This window comes from Aythya marila (genome assembly GCF_965140915.1).
Source record: "Aythya marila genome assembly, chromosome: Z".
NCBI classification, from domain to species: Eukaryota; Metazoa; Chordata; class Aves; order Anseriformes; family Anatidae; genus Aythya; species Aythya marila.
Window position 1 is genome coordinate 65617670 of NC_139080.1, and position 19245 is coordinate 65636914.

The 19245-nt window shown below is 38.0% G+C and overlaps 1 protein-coding gene across 1 annotated transcript in view; it reads right to left on the reverse strand.

Moving 5' to 3' along the window:
- Positions 1-2358: 2358 nt before the first annotated feature.
- Positions 2359-19245, reverse strand: part of SRFBP1 (serum response factor binding protein 1) — a 79424-nt gene continuing 62537 nt past the window's right edge. The window contains exons 5-8 of the mRNA XM_082784396.1: positions 10151-10232; positions 8489-9236; positions 8040-8077; positions 2359-7273 (exon numbers count right to left, since the gene is read on the reverse strand). Coding sequence (XP_082640522.1) covers positions 7086-7273; positions 8040-8077; positions 8489-9236; positions 10151-10232 — 1056 coding nt within the window. The 3' untranslated portion in view covers positions 2359-7085. The remainder of the gene's footprint in view (positions 7274-8039; positions 8078-8488; positions 9237-10150; positions 10233-19245) is intronic.

The following is a 19245-nucleotide window of genomic DNA, read 5'->3' on the forward strand; positions in this document are numbered from 1 at the left end:
CTATTTGTCTAAGTTTTATGCTTAATGGAAGAGTTTATCATAGGCCACATCCAACTATAATGAGTAAGCTTCAGTGAAAGTTGTGTGCATGTGCACGTCTTATATGACAAGAAAATGGGGAAGACCATGTCGCTCTGACATGGTCTCAGAAAAAAATGTCATGCCCAGATAAAAAGAAATCAAAAGATGCAAGGGATGATAAATTACCCCTCACACTACACAAAAGCTTAACAAGTGAAGGCATAATAGGATAAGATATGGTTCATCTGGATACAGCCCATGTTGTTAAAGATTTCCGTACCAAACAAGCTGTCTCTGAAGGAACTGAAGCTTAGAAACCAGTTTTGGAATTTTTGCACCAAAAACTTTGCTCATATGGAAAGAATGTATGAGCAGTCTGTCACAGATAGTCAATGTACTCTATACAATTGACTTAACACATTTAACACTCAGTTACTCCAAAAACATTTTACCCTTTATTTACGTTTTCTGAATACAAACCAACATTCCGCTGCCTCTTCAATCTGTATGCTAAGCTGATTAAATAGGATGAATTACAAAACATCTCCATTCCCTTTGCTGAGGGATTGATTCAGAACATGGTTAAGAATACTGAATTGTTCACTCTAGTAAGAGGCCTCCAAGCACTGAAATATCAGCGATGGTGTTCTTGACCCTGGGTAAATGGAGATAAAAATGACGTAGTATCTTTAAAAAAAACACACACACATAAATGTAGAATTATTTCAGATTTAAACAATGTTGTGGTGGTGTTTCCAAAATTTATTTAACAATATTATTTCTATGCTATATGGTTTAGAGCTAAGAGCTTCTAACTAGGAATCCCTGCAAGTGCTATCCACAGAGCACAGAACTCCATGCAAGGACAGGAATGCAGTCAAAACAATTATACATCCAACTATTGTAGTAAGAATATTCAGATTTATTGAAAATATCATTTCCATCCACTATCACTCATCTCTCATTTTCACATTAACTCACCTGCCTAGTATCACAAAATGATCTGTCACCAGCCTACAACTAGAAAATAGCCCCAAACTTTCAGTTAAGATTTTAATTTTGGCCCTAAATCTAACTTGTTCATATAAAACTGATGACAAATTTTTTATGCCTGTTTGGAAATCTTCAAACTGGTGCTATCAATTTCACAGCTGTGTTTTTTTGATTTTTTTCCCCTCTTTTATTCCCTTTTAATATATTCAAAACTAACACTGAATCTTTTTAAAGATAGTGAAATCTGAGATTGTTTTGTCAGGAAGTTTGAAGTGAAAACATTGTGCACCTAAAAGCAGTCTAGGAGTATCTGACAAACCCAGGCTGAGAACATTTCGCCAATGGTATGGTACTGAAGTGGAAAGCATGGTTCTCCAGGTTTCTTAATCTAATCATCACAGAATAAAATAACTTTACATATCACTATGAAAATAGATTTGTAATACTTTGTGAGAGGTCTATGTTGAAACAATGTTACAGATACAAGCAATATTATATACTGAAAATGTTATGCTGTCATAATGAAGAAAAAATGTTCTAACTTTTATCAACAAGCTCCAGGCATGTTCACTGAGTTTATCAGTTCATAGAAATCACCCAGTTGCACATTATAAATATTATCAAGTTTTAACCATCACTGCTCATTTGTGCAGTGCTTAGCACATGAAGGCTGTGATCCAGGTGAGTCACTAAGTACCAGTAGCAACAATTAATTAAGATATGAAGCAATGCCAATAACCTAATCTCTCTTCTCTCATTCATGTTCAGCACGTCTTTTTTTTTCACATCTTTTGATTTATTTACTTTTTATTTTTTATTTTTTTTTTTTTTGAGTAGAAGCTTGAAGGTGTTTCAGAAGTGTTTCTGAAGAGGAAAAAAGAGATGTTTTGATAAACTAGGTTTCCTTCAAGAAGAACTCTATGGCCACAAATTACAGCTGTAAGAATTTGGTAAGAAACTTGCTCCAATGCCAAGATAAACTAACGCTCCTAGATCTCTCAACACATACAAACAAGCATTTTAGAACATATGCTTCTTAAACATTTTTTTCAAACTATTTGCACTCTAACTTTTTAGTCTTTAATGTAAGTCAACTATTAAAATATGGTTCTCATCTACTCAAAGAAAGATAAGCTGTCCATGAAAAATTGTATTATAACTGATGACAGCTAACAAAAGAAAATTTTCTTGCCTTTTACTGCCTTTTACTGGAACCAGAGAAGTCACATGTCAAACATTTGTTTGGACTAGCATTCAGCGAGGATTATGTATTCATTTGTTTATTGTAAGCATTCAGGACTAGCATTTGCATCTGGAAAACTACAAGAGTTTGCTATGTGGCAGGTAAATGCAAGGCGTTTTCTACAAAAGCTGATCCTTCTCTACAAAAACACAATACACAGGCTTTTATGTTTTCATGTTTTATTTTTCTGGCCTTAAGTTTAAAGTCATTCTATGTGGTACATTAGAAACAGCAACAACAAAGAGCACTGGGAAATGGAATGTTATCTGAGTTTCAAATTCAAAAGCAATGCAACTCAGGAAAACAAAGCAGCCCAGAAGGCTACTGGTCTTCTCTGCTGTTGGGATGCATTCCTGGCTCATGCTCTGCTGGTGTCCACCAGACACCTGGGTCCTTTCCTGCAAGCTGCTTTCCAGGCAGTCAGCACCCATCACAGACTAATGTACAGTGCTTGTGCTCACCAGGGGCAGGGCTTTGCATTTGCCCTTCCCAAACTTCACGAGGTTTAAACTTTCCCTCTGACCATTTCTCCGTCCTGTCCACGTCTCTGCACGGCAGCACAACCACCTGGCTAACATGCCGCTCCTCCCAGTTCTGTAATTTCTGTAAATTTGTTGAAGGCGTGCTCTGTCCCATCATCCAGGTCATTAACAAAGCTGTTAAATACTGAGTTTAAAATTTATGGTGACAGAAGGAAAACAGCCACCAAAACTTCAGCCCTGGATATGAGGAAAGCAGACTTCAGGCTGCTCAGGGAACTAGTCAGCAAGGTCCCCTGGGAAACTGCTTTTAAGGCATTGGCGTCCATCAGTGCTGGTCTCTAAGCACTGCCTCCTAAAAGCACAAGATCAGGCAATTCCTAAATATCGGAAGTCAGGCAGGCAGGGCAGAAGGCCAGCCTGGCTGCCCAGGGATCTTTTACTGGAACTTAGGTGAAAAAAGAAAGTGTATGACTGCTGGAGGGAGGGTCAGGCGATGAGGAAGGAATACAGGGATGCTGTTAGTGTTTGTAGGGAGAAAATTCGTGTGGTCAAAGCCCAACTAGAGCTGGCCATGTCTGTGGGAGACAACAAAAAAGTTTTTTTTTTTTTTTTTTTTTTTTTTTTTTTTTTTTTTTTAAGGTATGTGAACAGAAAAAGGAGAGCCAAAGAAAACAGGTCTGCTACTTGATGGGGAAGGTCTCCTCACAGACAATGACAAAGGCAAAGCAGAGAAGTTTAATACCTTCTTCGCCTCTGTCTTCAACACTCATGATGGGCTTCGGGACCCAGGGTGCCCTGAGCTGGAGGACCACGACAGTGGGAATGATAAACTCCCAACCAACCCTGAACATGTGCAGGATTTGCTGGTCCACCTGGATCCAAACAAGTCCATGGGTCCAGATGGGATTCATCCCAGGGTGCTTAAAGAGCTGGCTGACATCATTGCGGGACCTCTCTCAATTATTTTTCAATCTGGAAATTTTCACTCTGGGAATCTGGAGAGGTCCCAGTAGACTGGAAGCTGGTAAATGTTGTGCCAATTTTCAAGAAGGGCAAGAAAGAAGACCCTAGCAATTACAGGCCTGTCAGTGTCACGTCAGTGCCTGGTAAAATTATGGAGAAGATGATCCTTGAAGTTACTGAAGCATACCTGGCGGTCAATGCAGTCATTGGTCCCAGCCAACATGAGTTCATGAGGGGTAAGTCGTGCCTAACAAATTTGATTTCCTTTTAGGATAAGATCACCCATCTAGTTGACCAAGGGAAACCAACTGATGTGATCTTTTTGGACTTTAACAAGGCTTTTGACATGGTTTCCCATAGGATCCTACTGGACGAAATGTCCAGCGTACAACTTAACAAAAACATCATACAGTGGGTGAGCTGATGGGCAGGGCTCAAAGGGTTGTGGTAAATGGGGCCACATCTGGCTGGCGGATGGTCACTAGTGGGGTCCCTCAAGGCTCCATTTTAGGGCCAGTCCTCTTCAATGACTTTATAAATGATTTGGATGTAGGACTAGAAGGTGTTTTGAGCAAATTTGCTGATGACACCAAACTTGGAGGAGTTGTGAACTCGTATGAGGGTGGAAAGGCCTTGCAGAGACCTGGACAGATTGGAGAGCGGGGCAGTCACCAGTCACATGAAGTTTAACAAAGGCAAGTGCTGGGTCCTGCACCTGGGACTGGGCAACCCTGGCTATACGTACAGACTGGGCAATGAGATGCTGGAGAGCAGCCCCGCAGAGAGGTCTCTGGGTGTTGCGGTTGACAGCAAACTGAATATGAGCCAGCAGTGTGCCCTGGCAGCCAGGAGGGCCAACCATAACCTGGGGTGCATCAACCACGGCATTGCTAGTCAGTCGAAGGAGGTGATTGTCCCGCTCTACTCTGCACTGGTGCGGCCTCACCTCAAGTACTGTGTGCAGTTCTGGGCACCACAGTACAAAAAGGACATGAAACTGTTGGAGAGTGTCCAGAGAAGGGTGACGAAGATGGTGAAGGGTCTAGAGGGGAAGACATATGAGGAGCAACTGAGAGCACTGGGCCTGTTCAGCCTGGAGAAAAGGAGGCTGAGGGGGCACCTCATCGCGGTCTACAAGTTTCTTGTGAGGGGGAGTGGAGGGGCAGGTGCTGACCTATTCTTTGTAATCAGCAGTGATAGGATCTGTGGGCACAGTGTTAAGCTGAGGCAGGGGAAGTTTAGGCAGGACATAAGGAAGAGGTTCTTCACTGAGAGGGTGGTTGCACACTGGAACAGGCTCCCCAGGGACGTAGTCACTGCAGCAAGCCTGTCTGAATTTAAGAAGCAATTGGACTGTGCACTTAGTAACATGGTCTAAACTTTCAGGTAGACCTGTGCAGTGCCAGGAGTTGGACTTGATGATCCTCATGGGTCCCTTCCAACTCGGGATATTCTATGATTCTGTGACTATTGACTTCAGTACTGAACCCTGGGGACACCACTAGTTACCTGTCTTCCAGTTGTACGGGCTTTCTCCTGATCAAAGCCTTTGGAGCTCAGCAGTTTAGCCAGTTTTTGATTCATCTCACTTTCCATTTACCTCGTCCATATTACCTCAGTTTATCTATAAGGATATTAAAGAAGAGTGCATCAAAAGCCTTACTAAAGTGGAGATAAGCAACATCCATTCAGATAATATCCAGATGTTAGGATAAGCAACCTTTCTCTAACATCCACCCTCTCTATGATAAGTAGCATTGAAAGGGTGAATTAATTGTTCATTGTGCCTTCTAATACAGGAGTTGAGAACATTTAATAAACCCAGTAAGTCACTGCTTAAGACACAGAAAAAGAGATTGTTTTTTCTTAGAGTAAAATACATAGGAAGGACTTCTACAACGTAAGAGATTAGAGGCTGCACAAGTTCACATGGACTTTACAGTAGACAAACTTGCAGAAGAGAAATTCATTAAGGATTATCAAACACAATAAATTACCATATCTTAGTAAGTCCCTGAGCTGTAAAACTGCAAGTTGGGTGAATGTTTGGATAACGTAGCACTGCCTGCTTCCTCCATCTCTATACTTAAAGCATGCCTTTTTTTGATTACTGTTGTAGATGCTAGGCTAGATGACCCTTTGATGTGATACTAGGTTATCCTCAGGCATTAAAAAATGCCACAGGACTTATACAGTACATCATCTCCCACCCATAGTAGTCATTTATCAAGTTTCTGGATTAACTTGCTACAAGATTATGAAAGATAACTATATTTAAATAAACATCACCATTAAAGATTAACTATAAATTCAGAACTTGTTCCAATTAAGCAGTAGGAAAAGACCCTGAAGAAAAATACTGTGAAGATTTTATCTCATATCCCAATCAAAAGAACTCCAAAATTGAGAATGCCACTTTAAAGCCAAATGTTTCTTAGTCTGCCAAGACTAAGGCTTTCAGTTTTTCAGCGTTCTATGAGAAATAACTAAATACATTTGTCTAACACTACTTTTTTATATACATTCAATTTGCTTAAATATCAGCTGTATCAAATACTAAGGATGACTTCTAATTGTACAAATGGAGACAGACCTAGTGAACCACCCAGATACAACCTCCAGGACAGGAATATTAAAGACACTTTTTTTCAGTTTTTCAGATCAGCCATGTAATCAAGAAATGACAAAGATTGCAATTTAACAGGCCAATATTTTATTGCTATCTGGAAATTTTGGTATCACGTGCATTACAGAGTGGATTTTTGAGATACCTGATACATCCATGAATTTGTAAAGTCTATTCATGTTTAAGAGATCTTTTCTTCTCACCCAAGATGTATTTGATAATATAGTCCTAAGATTAGCACTTCAAAAGAGGTATTTTATATTCTCACCTCTCACCTGAAATACAAGCCCTCAAGCAGTTAGAAGTACACTTTTACAAAAACAATGCTCCAGAGAGTCTGTACTACTCCTACAAAGCACAAAGGGTGTTCCTAGCCCATTCAGTCACATTAGGATGTATTTCATACATGGTGGCATTATGTAACAGGACTTATAAACCAACTCCCAAACCAACGCCCACACCTTAGTCAACAGACAGCACACTCAGTAAATGAAGCAATCTAATGACAATGCTTTTTTATAGACTGCAAAGAACAAGGAAGGTTTAGTAAAAATAATTTATAAAGACACCTAAACGTGACTTAAAAATGCATGAATTTGGAGACATGTAAAATTTTATCTCAGTAAAGATTTCTAGTCTGATTTCCATCCTTACCACAGAGAAAAAGTGTTCAAACAATGGTTGTTACTTCATAAGAAAGTACCACAGGATGCAAATTTACAAGAACCATATTTTAAAATCTCAATTTATATACAGTCTAGTCATCAAATTTAATCTTTTTTCCTTGGAATGCTGTAATTTGAGATATTTGTTCCCGACGTCTCTTGCTTGCTTCCCATGAAGGATGAAGAGGCTGCTCCAAACACGATTTCTTACTGTCACATTTAAGACCCGAACCTTTTGCAAATGGTTGCTTTTTGAGCTGTGGTTCCTTTTTGAAAAGAGCTGTGCGAGAAGTACAACATGAAACATTAAGTACAGCACAAACCTTCATAAAAATGTGCTAAAACTACTTTGAGATTATAGACATTTTCAAGAATTTATTAATGAGCCATGGGGCATACATTCACCTGAATGCTCACAAGCAAGATTTTCTCATCTTGCAGCCCAGTAAATTGTCACTTGGTAGACTGCATATAGTTAAAATTTATTATTACCGACCACACTGTAAATTTGTGCAAATATTCAGCACAATCTCAACTTTTTCTTCACAATAAATCAATCAGGAATTACACAATAAAACTCAGAAGGACTGAAATGATACCCTTGACTTGAAGAATTCCAAAATGGAACCACATACTATAAATGGAATAAAATATTGAAGAAGTTAAGTAATTACTCACAAGGTAAACTATGTGTTAAACACCATAATACCATCCGATTGCACTTACCATTACCTGGGCACAGGTAGCATTAACTGCTCAATGTAAACAGACAGAAAAGCATTTTTCTGTGTAAACTACTATGTACTGTGTACATTTTCCTATGTATTACTTTAAGTATTTTTAATAATCAAAGATAGGACATAGCAAATAACATCCAGAAATAAAAATGAAAGCTAAAAAACCTGACAATTTTAACAATTTAAAACAAAAAAATAATGTTAAAATTGTTAAAATACATGCCACAATTAAGACTAGCATAATTTGACTGCAGAGGCAAGAAAATCTCAAGATGTTTTTATTTCTACAACTTAATCAGTAATACATACCTGTTCTTCTGTTTTGGAGAGGCTGATCTTTAGTATTTCTAAAAACAAAAACATAATTAATGACTTTTCAAGAAACTTGTAAGATGATAAACACAAATAAAGAATCATCATCACCAAAACACTCGTGCAATGACATTTCAAGCATAACAGTAAAAACCACATATAGTTTTTCCTCTTTGTTAATAAATGACTAAAACCAGAAGTATTCCACACTGATTTGATTTGGATGCAATACTAGTTAGGAATGCTAAATGTAAATCAGTGCCTGTATGAATATGAAAAATACCTTAAGTATCAATAAAGCACAAGAAGACTTAAGAGTAGTTTAGGCAAAAAAAGCTGTAATGGGCTGAAATTCTTGTTTAGTAACAGCTACTAAAAATCAGAAAAAATTACATTACTGGGAAGGAGGGAGGAAATGAATTACAAAGCAACAGGAATAGGTTTACCTTCCTCTGTTTTGGGATTTCTGATTGGAGGTAGTAGACAAAGAACTGCAGAACACTGATTCTAGCTTCTTTGCTTTTGTACTGGACTTTTCTTCTTCTACGATCAAATCTTGCACTGTCCTAGATCCTGTGTTCTTTTCTTTGTTCAGTACATTTTCCTGAGGCTTATTCTTATCTTTTACTAAAGAAAGATCACTAGCTGCCGTTATTTTTTTCTTTCTTTTTACTTTGCCAATGAAGAAATCGTCACTGCTATCACTGTCAGAATCTGATGTCTGGTTATAAAACCTCTCTTCAGTACTATCATCAAAGTACTCCTCTTCACTATTTTGTTCCAGGTCACTATCATTACTAATTGTTTTTTTCTTTGCAGTTAATTTGTTCATATTCATATTTTCTTTCCTTTTTTTATTGCCAAGTTTATCTCCTGTTTTATTCTGAGTGAATTGTGGCCTTTCCACTGTCTTAAATGAAAACTCTTTTGGACTGCATGTTCTCTCCATTTCCATAATTTTCTGTTCAGATTCACTGTCACCGAGTTCTTCAGCCCCTCCGTTAGTCTGTATTTTCATGTCCATTTTTGTTTTGGGTTCACATCCTTGCTTTTTTTGATCTGGTTTAAGTACTCGTTCATCCAAACTGCTAATGGAATGTTGTCCTGATTTAGGCTGTGCTTCTGGTGTATCCTTTTTTGCAGGACTGGCTTTGTTTGGGTCCTGTCTTGCATCCTTAAACGCTTTTACAGCAGCTATAAGAGGGGAAGAAGAAAGGTCATTTGTTGCAGCTATGTAAGTTAAGCATGTAAGTTATTTTAATAAAATAAAACATTTTTGCAAGTTAAATTTATTGTATTGAGTAAACATTATTTGAACGTCCTTATCAATCTTTAACTGAACAGCTGAGACAAATAATGTCTTAGGCTACAGCACAAACAAGTGAGGAAAACCAACTAATATGCTGTTTTTGAAACTAGGTTTAACTGTGAACTCATCTTCAGCTTATAATCACGGTTTTTAATTGTTTGGGATGTTTTTTTGCATGTAAAAACTGCTAATAAATATTAATTTCATTGGATATAATTAAATGGGTAGTTGACATGGTCTGTTATTAATGAAATAATTCCGTGTTGTTATTACTAGGACTTGACCCTTTTTAACATTGTTTTTAGTTCGAAAATTTGAGTTTAAAGAGCACAGGAGATACTATGAAGAACCAGGAAAGATTCCATAGGGAATCTATAGGCAGTTTACCAGGAAGTCTAAGGGAGTAACTGGCAGAACCTTTTAGCTACCTTTGAAATCCCAGCTGAAATGCTCCTTTTACCTTTGTATCTGCTTGTTATTATTCTGCCAGTTCAGTCTTGTTTTATTTAGAGATTGTCCATTACATCTATTCAATTTTTGGAATTCCATTAAGAGCCCTGTTTGTACTATACTTTGTATCTTACATGCCATGTGATGTCCTGTCACATACAAGCCTATTTCAGACAGCACATATAACTACAAGCTTGTGACACTTGCTCCACTGCAACCAGTTGAGGTAGCTATAGGTGCTGATACACTTTTCTTTTTATACTGGTTGTTCATATCAGGAATTAACATGAACAAGGGAACACATCTTCAAGCTACTAAGTCGCATGCAAGTTAATACACTGTGTCATACCTTTAAGTTCAGCAATTTTGTGTTTCAAGAGGGGGTGTGTTGCAAGTCTTGCAATGGCTCGCTCACTTGCAGTAGCCTTTGGCTATACAAAATAAAAGGCATGAACAGAATAATTAATACTTACAGAATAGGTCATGCTAAAATGCATACTAATGTGATTCTGGACTATTGAACAAAAAGAGAAAAAGCTTAAGACATTATAACATTTGAGGATTTCTCAGTTTTCTTGTATTACTGTAATTCTAAACGAGGAAAAATCTGGCTGCACAGATTGACAGAAACGTAACAGACAATTCTGCAATTTCTCAGCTACCAAAGAAGCATAACATGATTTTTATTTTAGAAGTACCAACCACATATTTCAGACCTAAGGCATGGCTATTATATTTTCTGTTTCTGATACGTGTAAAGCAAATTCATGAACCCTGTGAAAAAATAACACTGTATTGGTAGGAGCCATTCTGCGTGACGGAATAGAGCTGCCTGCAGGAGGTACAGCGCAGAAGCCTTTAAAGTTGGCAAAATCACAAAACAGATATTGCAGGAAGATACATTAAAAGTGTTTGATAGGCAAGGTCTAACCTGATCTTAGAGTCAAACAACCCTGAGTTTGATATGGTAGAATAACAGATCTACATAGACAGATTCAAAGATTGAGTACTATCTTAATGCTTTAATATGAAGAAAAAGTAGAGAGGTAGGAGGAGCTAATTCTACTTCTGACTTCCTCTTTTATAGGCTGGAATTCACAAGTACTAGCTATCATATCTTCAGGCTCTTCTTATCACTTGGCTTACAAAACAAAATAAGAAGTACCTAAGACTTTTTCAGGAATAGCATTTTTTTTTATTTTTTATTTTTTTTTTATTTTAGCTCACTAGGAAGATTTCCTAATGCCTGCGGTAGAATTTATGAGAAAGGATAAAAGACACACCATTCTCCCTTCCTCTTAGTGGTACTGTAATGGGTATATTATTAAATTGCTGTAACCCATGAACTGAGCTGTATGTTACAGGAATTACCACCTCAACCAATGGATGATGAGCCTTATAAAGAGCTGGGCATGTGCCCAGTGACCCAACCTGGGCTGGCTTTAGTGCCCAACAATTCAGCACAACCTGCTGCTTCTGCGTCTCCTGGCCTGAGTAACCACTGTAAGAAATGGAGCCCAAGTCACAGGCTGAATTAACTCGGTGAGCAGTTAATGGAGGTGCTTCACAGACTAAGGGAATGACAACCTCTGTATATAGTCAGGGTATGGGGGTAGTCGATAAGGATAATATAACAGTGAATAATATATAATGAATGAGTCCTGAATAACTCATGACCGAGCATGATAGAAATGGTATGGAGGAAGCGATGGAGATTGTACCAGGTCTGTCCTGGGATGAAGTCCACTTTCTTCATATCAGCCACACTGGTGCTGTGCTTTGCATTTGTGACTAAATCAGAGCTGATAACACAGCAGTCTTTTCGTTACTGCTGAGTGTTGCATGCACAGCATCAGGGCCTTCTCCATTTCGCTCTCAAGAGAAATGCACGTGATGTTGGGAAGGAAATACAGCTGGGACAGCTGACACAAATTGACCAAAAGTATATTCCATTTCACATTAAGTCATGCTCTGCAATAAAAGCTCAAGAAAAGGAGGAAGAGGAAGGATGTTTGCTGCTACTGCATTTGTCATCCCAAGAATTGTTACCTGTGATGAAGCCCAGCTTTATGAGATGTGGCTAAACATGTGCCTGCCACTGGGAAGTAATGAATGAATCCCTCATTTTGCTTTGCTTGCACACACAATTTTGCTTCACTTAAAAAACTGTCTGTATCTCAACCCACGTGTTTTTTAACTTTTGTTCTTCCCAATCTGTCCCCACCCTGCTGGGCAGGAGGAGTGGAAGAGTGAGCAAGCAGCTGGGGGGTGCTTAGTGCTTAGGGTGCTTAGTCTGGTCAAGCCACCAGACATACAAACAATACCTAAAAGATCACAAATGCACGTTTGAAGTATTTGGTTTCTTTGACATAACAGCGTCGAGTAGGGAATCCTACTAGGTCGCAGGCACGTTTTCTTCCAGCACTCATGCCACTTAAAATTAACAGTTGTGTATTCATAGGGTAGAGATGAAGGGATACTTATACCAACCACGAGAGCTGGAGAGTCAGTTTCTGTGCTTTGGGTCTGAAGAAAACAGCAAATCCTGAAATTTGGAATCTGACGTGTCCCTGCTAAGTTTCTCAATATAACAAGACACCACAGTTACAGCAAAGCCAGTATTTCCAAATGAAAAAACATTTAACTGGTTTGCAAAATGTAAATTCTGTTCCTCAAACAATGCAAAGCAAATCCAATTTGCTGTAGTTGTATAGATTATAAAGTGCATGCTGGATATGTCAGTTCATATTTTACGTTTGAGTTGTGCAGAGCATCTGGGAATTCTAGTACTTTCCTTTCTCTTCAAGTCTCTGCTATTACAGCATTATTGCTTCAGATCAAGAAAAACTGGAAAAATATTTCGCACATAGAATGTCTACAGCATTACAAACACTGGCCGGAGAAGATGGGTCAGAAGATGAGTCCATTTCCAAGGGCCACAGACTGGCTTAATCTCAGGCTAGTCTAGCTCTGAGAACTTGGGAGTCTGGATTTTTGATTCCCATGTGACAGTGCTGTATGCTGCCACCAGATTCCTGGGACAGCAAGCTCACATTTCTGAAGATCAAACAGTATTTTCTTTGGAGATTTTTCTATAGCTGGAAAATGTATTTCTGAACTTAATTAATACACTTTTTCCCTCAGCCGCTTCCTGTGGGTTTTGAAAGAATATACCATGAAGTTCAGAAAGCAGCAGCAGCTTCTGTGCAACATCTGGTGTCCTTTAATTCAAATATTTATAGAAAGAGTTTAAGCATATACATGCCAATTCATATGGAATAACCACATTTTTTCCTTATAGCTAAATGCTTCACAAATGCTACTCACACTGACAGACAGCAGCCAACAAACATACAATATGACATTAACATTCTCAAAAAAATCCCATTTTTCTATTTTTTGGCACATCCAATGCTCAATTTATTTTTCCTCAAGTATTCTCCAGTATTCTCCTCAAGTATTCTCCATAAAGCCTTGGCAGAAAATAAAACTTAACAGAAAAATGCCAACTGTATCTATAGCAAGAACACTCCCACCCTCCACCTTCCCCCAGTATGTTTATTTACACAGATACTGGAAATGTAAATATTTACTTTCATAAGTTCCTGCTACTTCCTGTATTATTTTGCACTATTCATTTTTTTCATGCAAGAATTTCCTAATGTTTTTCATAGGAATGCTCTGCCTCATTCAATTTGCAACTGAGGCACTGCAAAATGAACAATGCAACTCAGCACTGCATGATCATACTTTTCAGCCATGGGCTGTATGCTACCTGCAGAAGAACCAGAAAGCTAGAGACTCCTCACATGTTTTATCTTGGTAAATAATTCATTATTTCATTATATATATACATATTCATGTATAGCATTAAAGACATTTACCATCACTGTTGTGTTTCACTAAACTCCATAGGAACATTTGACAGAATTAACTGCATCAATCACTGTGCCTTTCAGATCTTAAAATTAAAAAGAGAAACTTGTGTTCCTTATCCTAAATAGCAGATGTTGACAGATGCACAAACCTCAAAACATAATTTGTTAGTTATAGCAAATAAAGTAATCTGTGCTTAACTCATATGTACAAATACATAAGGACCCCCTACACAGGGGAGACAAACTTCGTAAAATGTGGCAATGATTGAGAAAAGTATGGACATTAGAAGCTTGTTAAAATAGAAACAGATTCACACTTCAAGTTTTGAGATGAGCTGGACAGGGGTCAGAAGTACGGAATGACTCTGAGGGCTGGCAGCACCATGTAAAAAAAAAAAACTGTGGTATGGAAATATCATGCAGAATTTGGGTGTGTAGTACTTGCCTCATACCATGCAGGAGATAAAGTGAGAACAAGAAAGACTTGGTAGAGATGGGATTTGCTGCCATTACTTGCTACATGACAGTAGGGCTTCTGGAAGAATTTAACAGCAGAAATGTGAGATTAATTTGGGAACATGAAGTGGAGACCTCTGACCATTGCTTCATCCTTATTACTCATCCTGTTCAACTTTTCTTTAGATTTTACCCTCTGTGCTACAATTATAACCAATAACAGGGAAGAAAGAGGTCATACTTTTATTTCTGTTGGGTTCTGTACAAGAAGGGACTGCCTTGCTACAGATAGCCTAACCATGACTACTACTAGAAGACTACCAACAAGAATTTCAGCTGGGTCAAAGGACAGTGCCGCCAAACAGGCAATGCTTGGTGGCCCTCCACCTGTCACTGTACATGATTTATTATAATACTCACATGGACACAGTCAGAAAACCTATCAATGAGCACACAGTATACAGTACATCGCTAAACCTACAGCACAAAAGTAACCTAGAAACACGTCATATTGATATTTCTATAATAACTGGCAGAACAGTCTAAAGTGCAACAGCAGCCTGATTTCAAAAGAAAACAAGAAAGAAATTAAAACAAAACAAAACAAAACAACCAACCAAACAAGCAAGCAAAAAAAATAAGTTAAAAAAAAAAGACGAGAGAATGCTAACCAGGTTAAGCATAAAAAAATCCCAAATTCTGGGCCAAAAGAAGATGTCATTGTAATACCCTTTGTAGCAGATTAGTAGAAGAGCTCTCTCTGTGCTAAAAACATCAGAAAACCTCTTAATCCACATATTGTTCCCAGAGCTCTAACTAGCTACAGCTGTCTTTCACAACAGCAGGAGGAATGCAGTTAATGTGGAGTCACAGGGTGTCTGAAGGTGCTAGATGATGGCTGCCATCCAAGTCCATCCCATGACCTCATACTGCTTTGGAAAAAGATCATTGAGAAAAGTTACTTTCTGACTGTGAAATGCTGTCAGTTCTCCCCCTTCCTTTATGTCTGCAAGACATATGGTACGCGTCTTGTGGCCATCAGATCAACTGAAGATATTGGTATGAGAACCAATTGGTTATCGATCACACTTGTGGCAGCGGTGCTGCCCTACAGCTCCTGAGGTTGTTTGGCTGTGTCCCGTCTTCATAGTGGGAAGATGGATCAGATAGAGGATGCAAGAAACAGGTCTTTGTTGGGCATGGCAAGAGTTTAAAAGAGTGACTCTTCCAAATACAGAAACAACAGCAAGCATCACACAGTATGCACAGGACAGAAACATCAGCACTAACTGCTTCAAATTCTGCACTGGAAATAGATAACCAGAAATTATTGGATTTTATTCAACTTTTACTCATTTTTTACTCAAGTCTCCCTGTTTTTCCATCTAAGTTCAAAATGATGGTACAGCTATTAGGGAGAAGTAGCTCTATGAGCTTAGTATTAAGGCAAGTGAGAAATTCTTATGGCGATTAATTCTGTATGGATTTCAGGAAATCACGCTAGTTTATTTATTTTTTAAACTGTAATATACGTATAATTTTTAAAATGGGTTGAACATTTTCCAGTTGAAGCTAAAATGTATGTCTTAACAGATCTAAAGCCTTTGTAAAAACCTCAGTATGACAATGTCTTGAAATAGAAAAACAGGACAAAAATTGAACAATTTCTCATAAACCACCAAAATACACAGTAACCCCAAAGTCCCCTTTGACTACCTGTTTATTCTTCCTAAGACTTGTCACAATTTATGTTGGCTCGCCTAATTTTCTGTTATTGCCATAATTCAACCATGAAAATATATGAAAAATTATTTTACTTCTCTTGTAAGCACAAGGAAGTTGTAAGGAGTTGAATACTCACAGCAACATGGGGTACTCTGCACAAACTTTTTGGTCACTGCAGAACTACGCACAATGCAAGTCAGAGGTCTGGAAAACCCAGCTGGTCTTGCACTGATGGCAGTAGCACTTTCTGTCACGCGAACATTGAATTCTATGGACTTCTGAATCCAGCTTCAGGAAGAAGCATCAAAATCTTCTAAATACTGCTGAGCTTCTTACACTCCTCTAACTTAACTTGTATGCATGGATCAAAGTTATTCTCCCCCCCGCAATCCATTCACTTTATTTACCCTCAAATCAACATCCAATTTAGCTTGTTTTGTCTCTTATCAAAAATAAGTACAGAGCATAAACCTGTTTCTATCATTGTCTCCCTCTTCATTTAAAATGTGAGTTTCCAAAGATGCCAAAAACTCAAACAAAATAGACTTCCTGCTGTTCTTTGCTGTATGCATGATGAAAAAATACCTACAGTCCATGCATTTAACAACGTTTAAAGGCACTTTAAGAACAAGTGTTTCAAGACCAACTTTATTTGGAATACAGAAGAGTCAGAGTTCCTCTGGATTAACCTGTCACAACTAATTTAGCCAACCATACAACTGTGAGGTAAATGCTTACTTTTCAGGTTGGGAATTGGTCAAAAAGAAAGAGTGCTTCATCACAAACTACCACAGTGATCTACAGCAGAGCTTGGAATAAAACACAGACCTGGCCAAGTCCAAATCACTTATTCAATCTACTGCTAATTCTTTCCTTCTTCTCTTTATGAATAAAATAACTCCTATGATTGTTTCAATAAAGAAAAGTCAGAGCAAGAAATCCAGAATAAAACAGGCATGGATTCCTAATTATCTCCTCATGGTGAACAGGGTAAACCCTACATGTAAGCTGAAAGAGCAAGACTGTGGGGAATCGCAAATGCTGCTTGCTCTTCACCTCTTGCAGGGCCAGGAAGAAGATGTCTATAATCCCATCAATTTGGCCTCCCACGCAAACAATAAACACATTTTGAAGAAAAAAGTCAATTTCTTAAGATTGTGAAAGAGGTCACAAAGCTAGCATTGTGTCAACTCCTCCTTCCTCTCTCTAAATTGCAGCAGTTCAACCTATTGTTAGTTAGTCTACCCCAGTGAAACCTCCGCTGACCTTCAACAAAGCCTAGAATCATGCTGAACATTATTTTATGCTGGGAAAAATGTGCACATGACGTCGACAAATCTTCAGTAGAAAGCAGCTGGAGAGACTGCTAACAAAGACTTCTTATATTTTTAATTAAAATATATTAAATGAATACAAAATTACATGAATTGTACATATGGTACAATTAACCAGCATTAAGTATTTATAATTCTGACTTATATCAATTTAAAGTCAAGTACGTAAAACTACAGCATAAAGACTGCATGGTTTTCCATATATTTTGGAATAAAATATATGCATTTTGTGTATTTTTGTATGTGAACATTGAAGCACTACATCAGTACAAAGTATTTGAGTTTTGCCAAACTGAATAAAAAAATAAAAAATTGGCACAAAGCACAGTAAAATAGATGCCACAGGAGAAGGAAAAAAAATCAGGCAAAAGACAATGATAATGAGAAACTAAAGTGGAAAGCAAAATATGAAGAAATAGAAACCCTGAAGCAAAAAATGTACTTTTCAGGGGGAACAGGAACAAAATGTGTCTTGGATAACAGGCGGTAGCTCTGAACAATACAAAGAGAAAGGTCTTTGCTACAAAATTCACACCGACTTCTTAAGAGAATATATTGACATTTAGAGTGAAGTTCATATATAAATTAATTTGACAAGTATTCCATATCAGATCTGAAACCACAACTGACTTTTCCAAGCATGTGAAGTATCCTGAAAAGTCGACTAATTGTTTGCTTGCAATTGGCCACCTAGAATGAGGGTCTAGAGGCTCAAAATAGGCAGTTTACTAACTCCAAATGGAGAGTTAGCTGGCCAGTCTCAAAATTAAATTTGAAACAAGTGCTGTTTGGGAAAACAAAATAAATTAATAAATAAAAGCTTACTTACACTTGCTTGCTTGTTATAGAAAAGACAACAGAAACACAAAGTAGACCAGCAATACTCAGACATGCATCTGAGTTCCCAAGATCCAACTGTGCATCATGGGCATGTCCAAAGACTCAAAGAGTGGAAGCAGATGGGAGCAAACAAATTGGCAGTGTACAAGGATGAGCTCTACATTACTAGAACTGCTTAATGGGCCAAGAAGCTCACAGTACTCAACCTTGGATGATCCCGTTAAGCTTCAGAATTGAGATATCCACCCGTCTCCTGACAAAATCAGTTTGGAGACAGAACTCTGTACAGAACTTTTAGGGATGTAATCCTGAGATGTCCTTACAATATTCTGCTGCAAGACAGATGCTCAAACCTCAAAGCATATCTTGTCAGCTGGAGCCTGATAAAGCGGCATAGATGTGAGCACATACAAGAGTTTATAACAAAGAACCACTGGAGAAAGTAGACACAGTTCAGATCTTAAAACTTTTAAAACAGATGCAAAGCTTCAAAACTAACAGTTGAAAACAAGCTCTGACTTAATCGTGTATATTTCAAATCACAGGCAGTTAAAAGAATTATCTCTGAAAAAAAAAAAACAACACAAAACAAAAACAAACAAACAAACAAAACCCTACACCATTCTGCTCACACCTACACAAGCATTAACACCAGGGAATTTGCCAATATATAACTAAAGACTTGTCAGGTCAGCATCCTCAGATAAAACTTCAAGAGAGAGATGTGTTTACGTTCAGAGCACTGCTGCAGAACCTATGATGGCCAGGGATTTGGGGGCACAGAGGACTTACAGACTTCACAAATCCTGCACACACGAACCAGGGGTAGGCCATATTAGAATATGCTATTCAAAACAAGACAGAGTTTCTTGGCATCTCACATTGCAATTTTTGTGCACAATTGAAAACAGATTTCTTTTAATCTATATGTTTTGCAGCCACTTTCTGAAAAAGACAATGGAAACACAAATTCAGTTCACTGAAAAACTATTAAACATCTGAGATAAACATACTGATTCCTTGGCACCAAAATACAGATTTTCCATCATTAAGTCTATTGAGGGAGTATATGCATTTGAAACTCACTCTAATCATAAACACATGTCAGATATATATAGAAGCCCTGCTGTTACTTAAGAATATCATCAGATGATGAATGTAAAATTAATGGAAAACCTGAACGGTCACATTTTCTAGCAGGTAGTTCACCA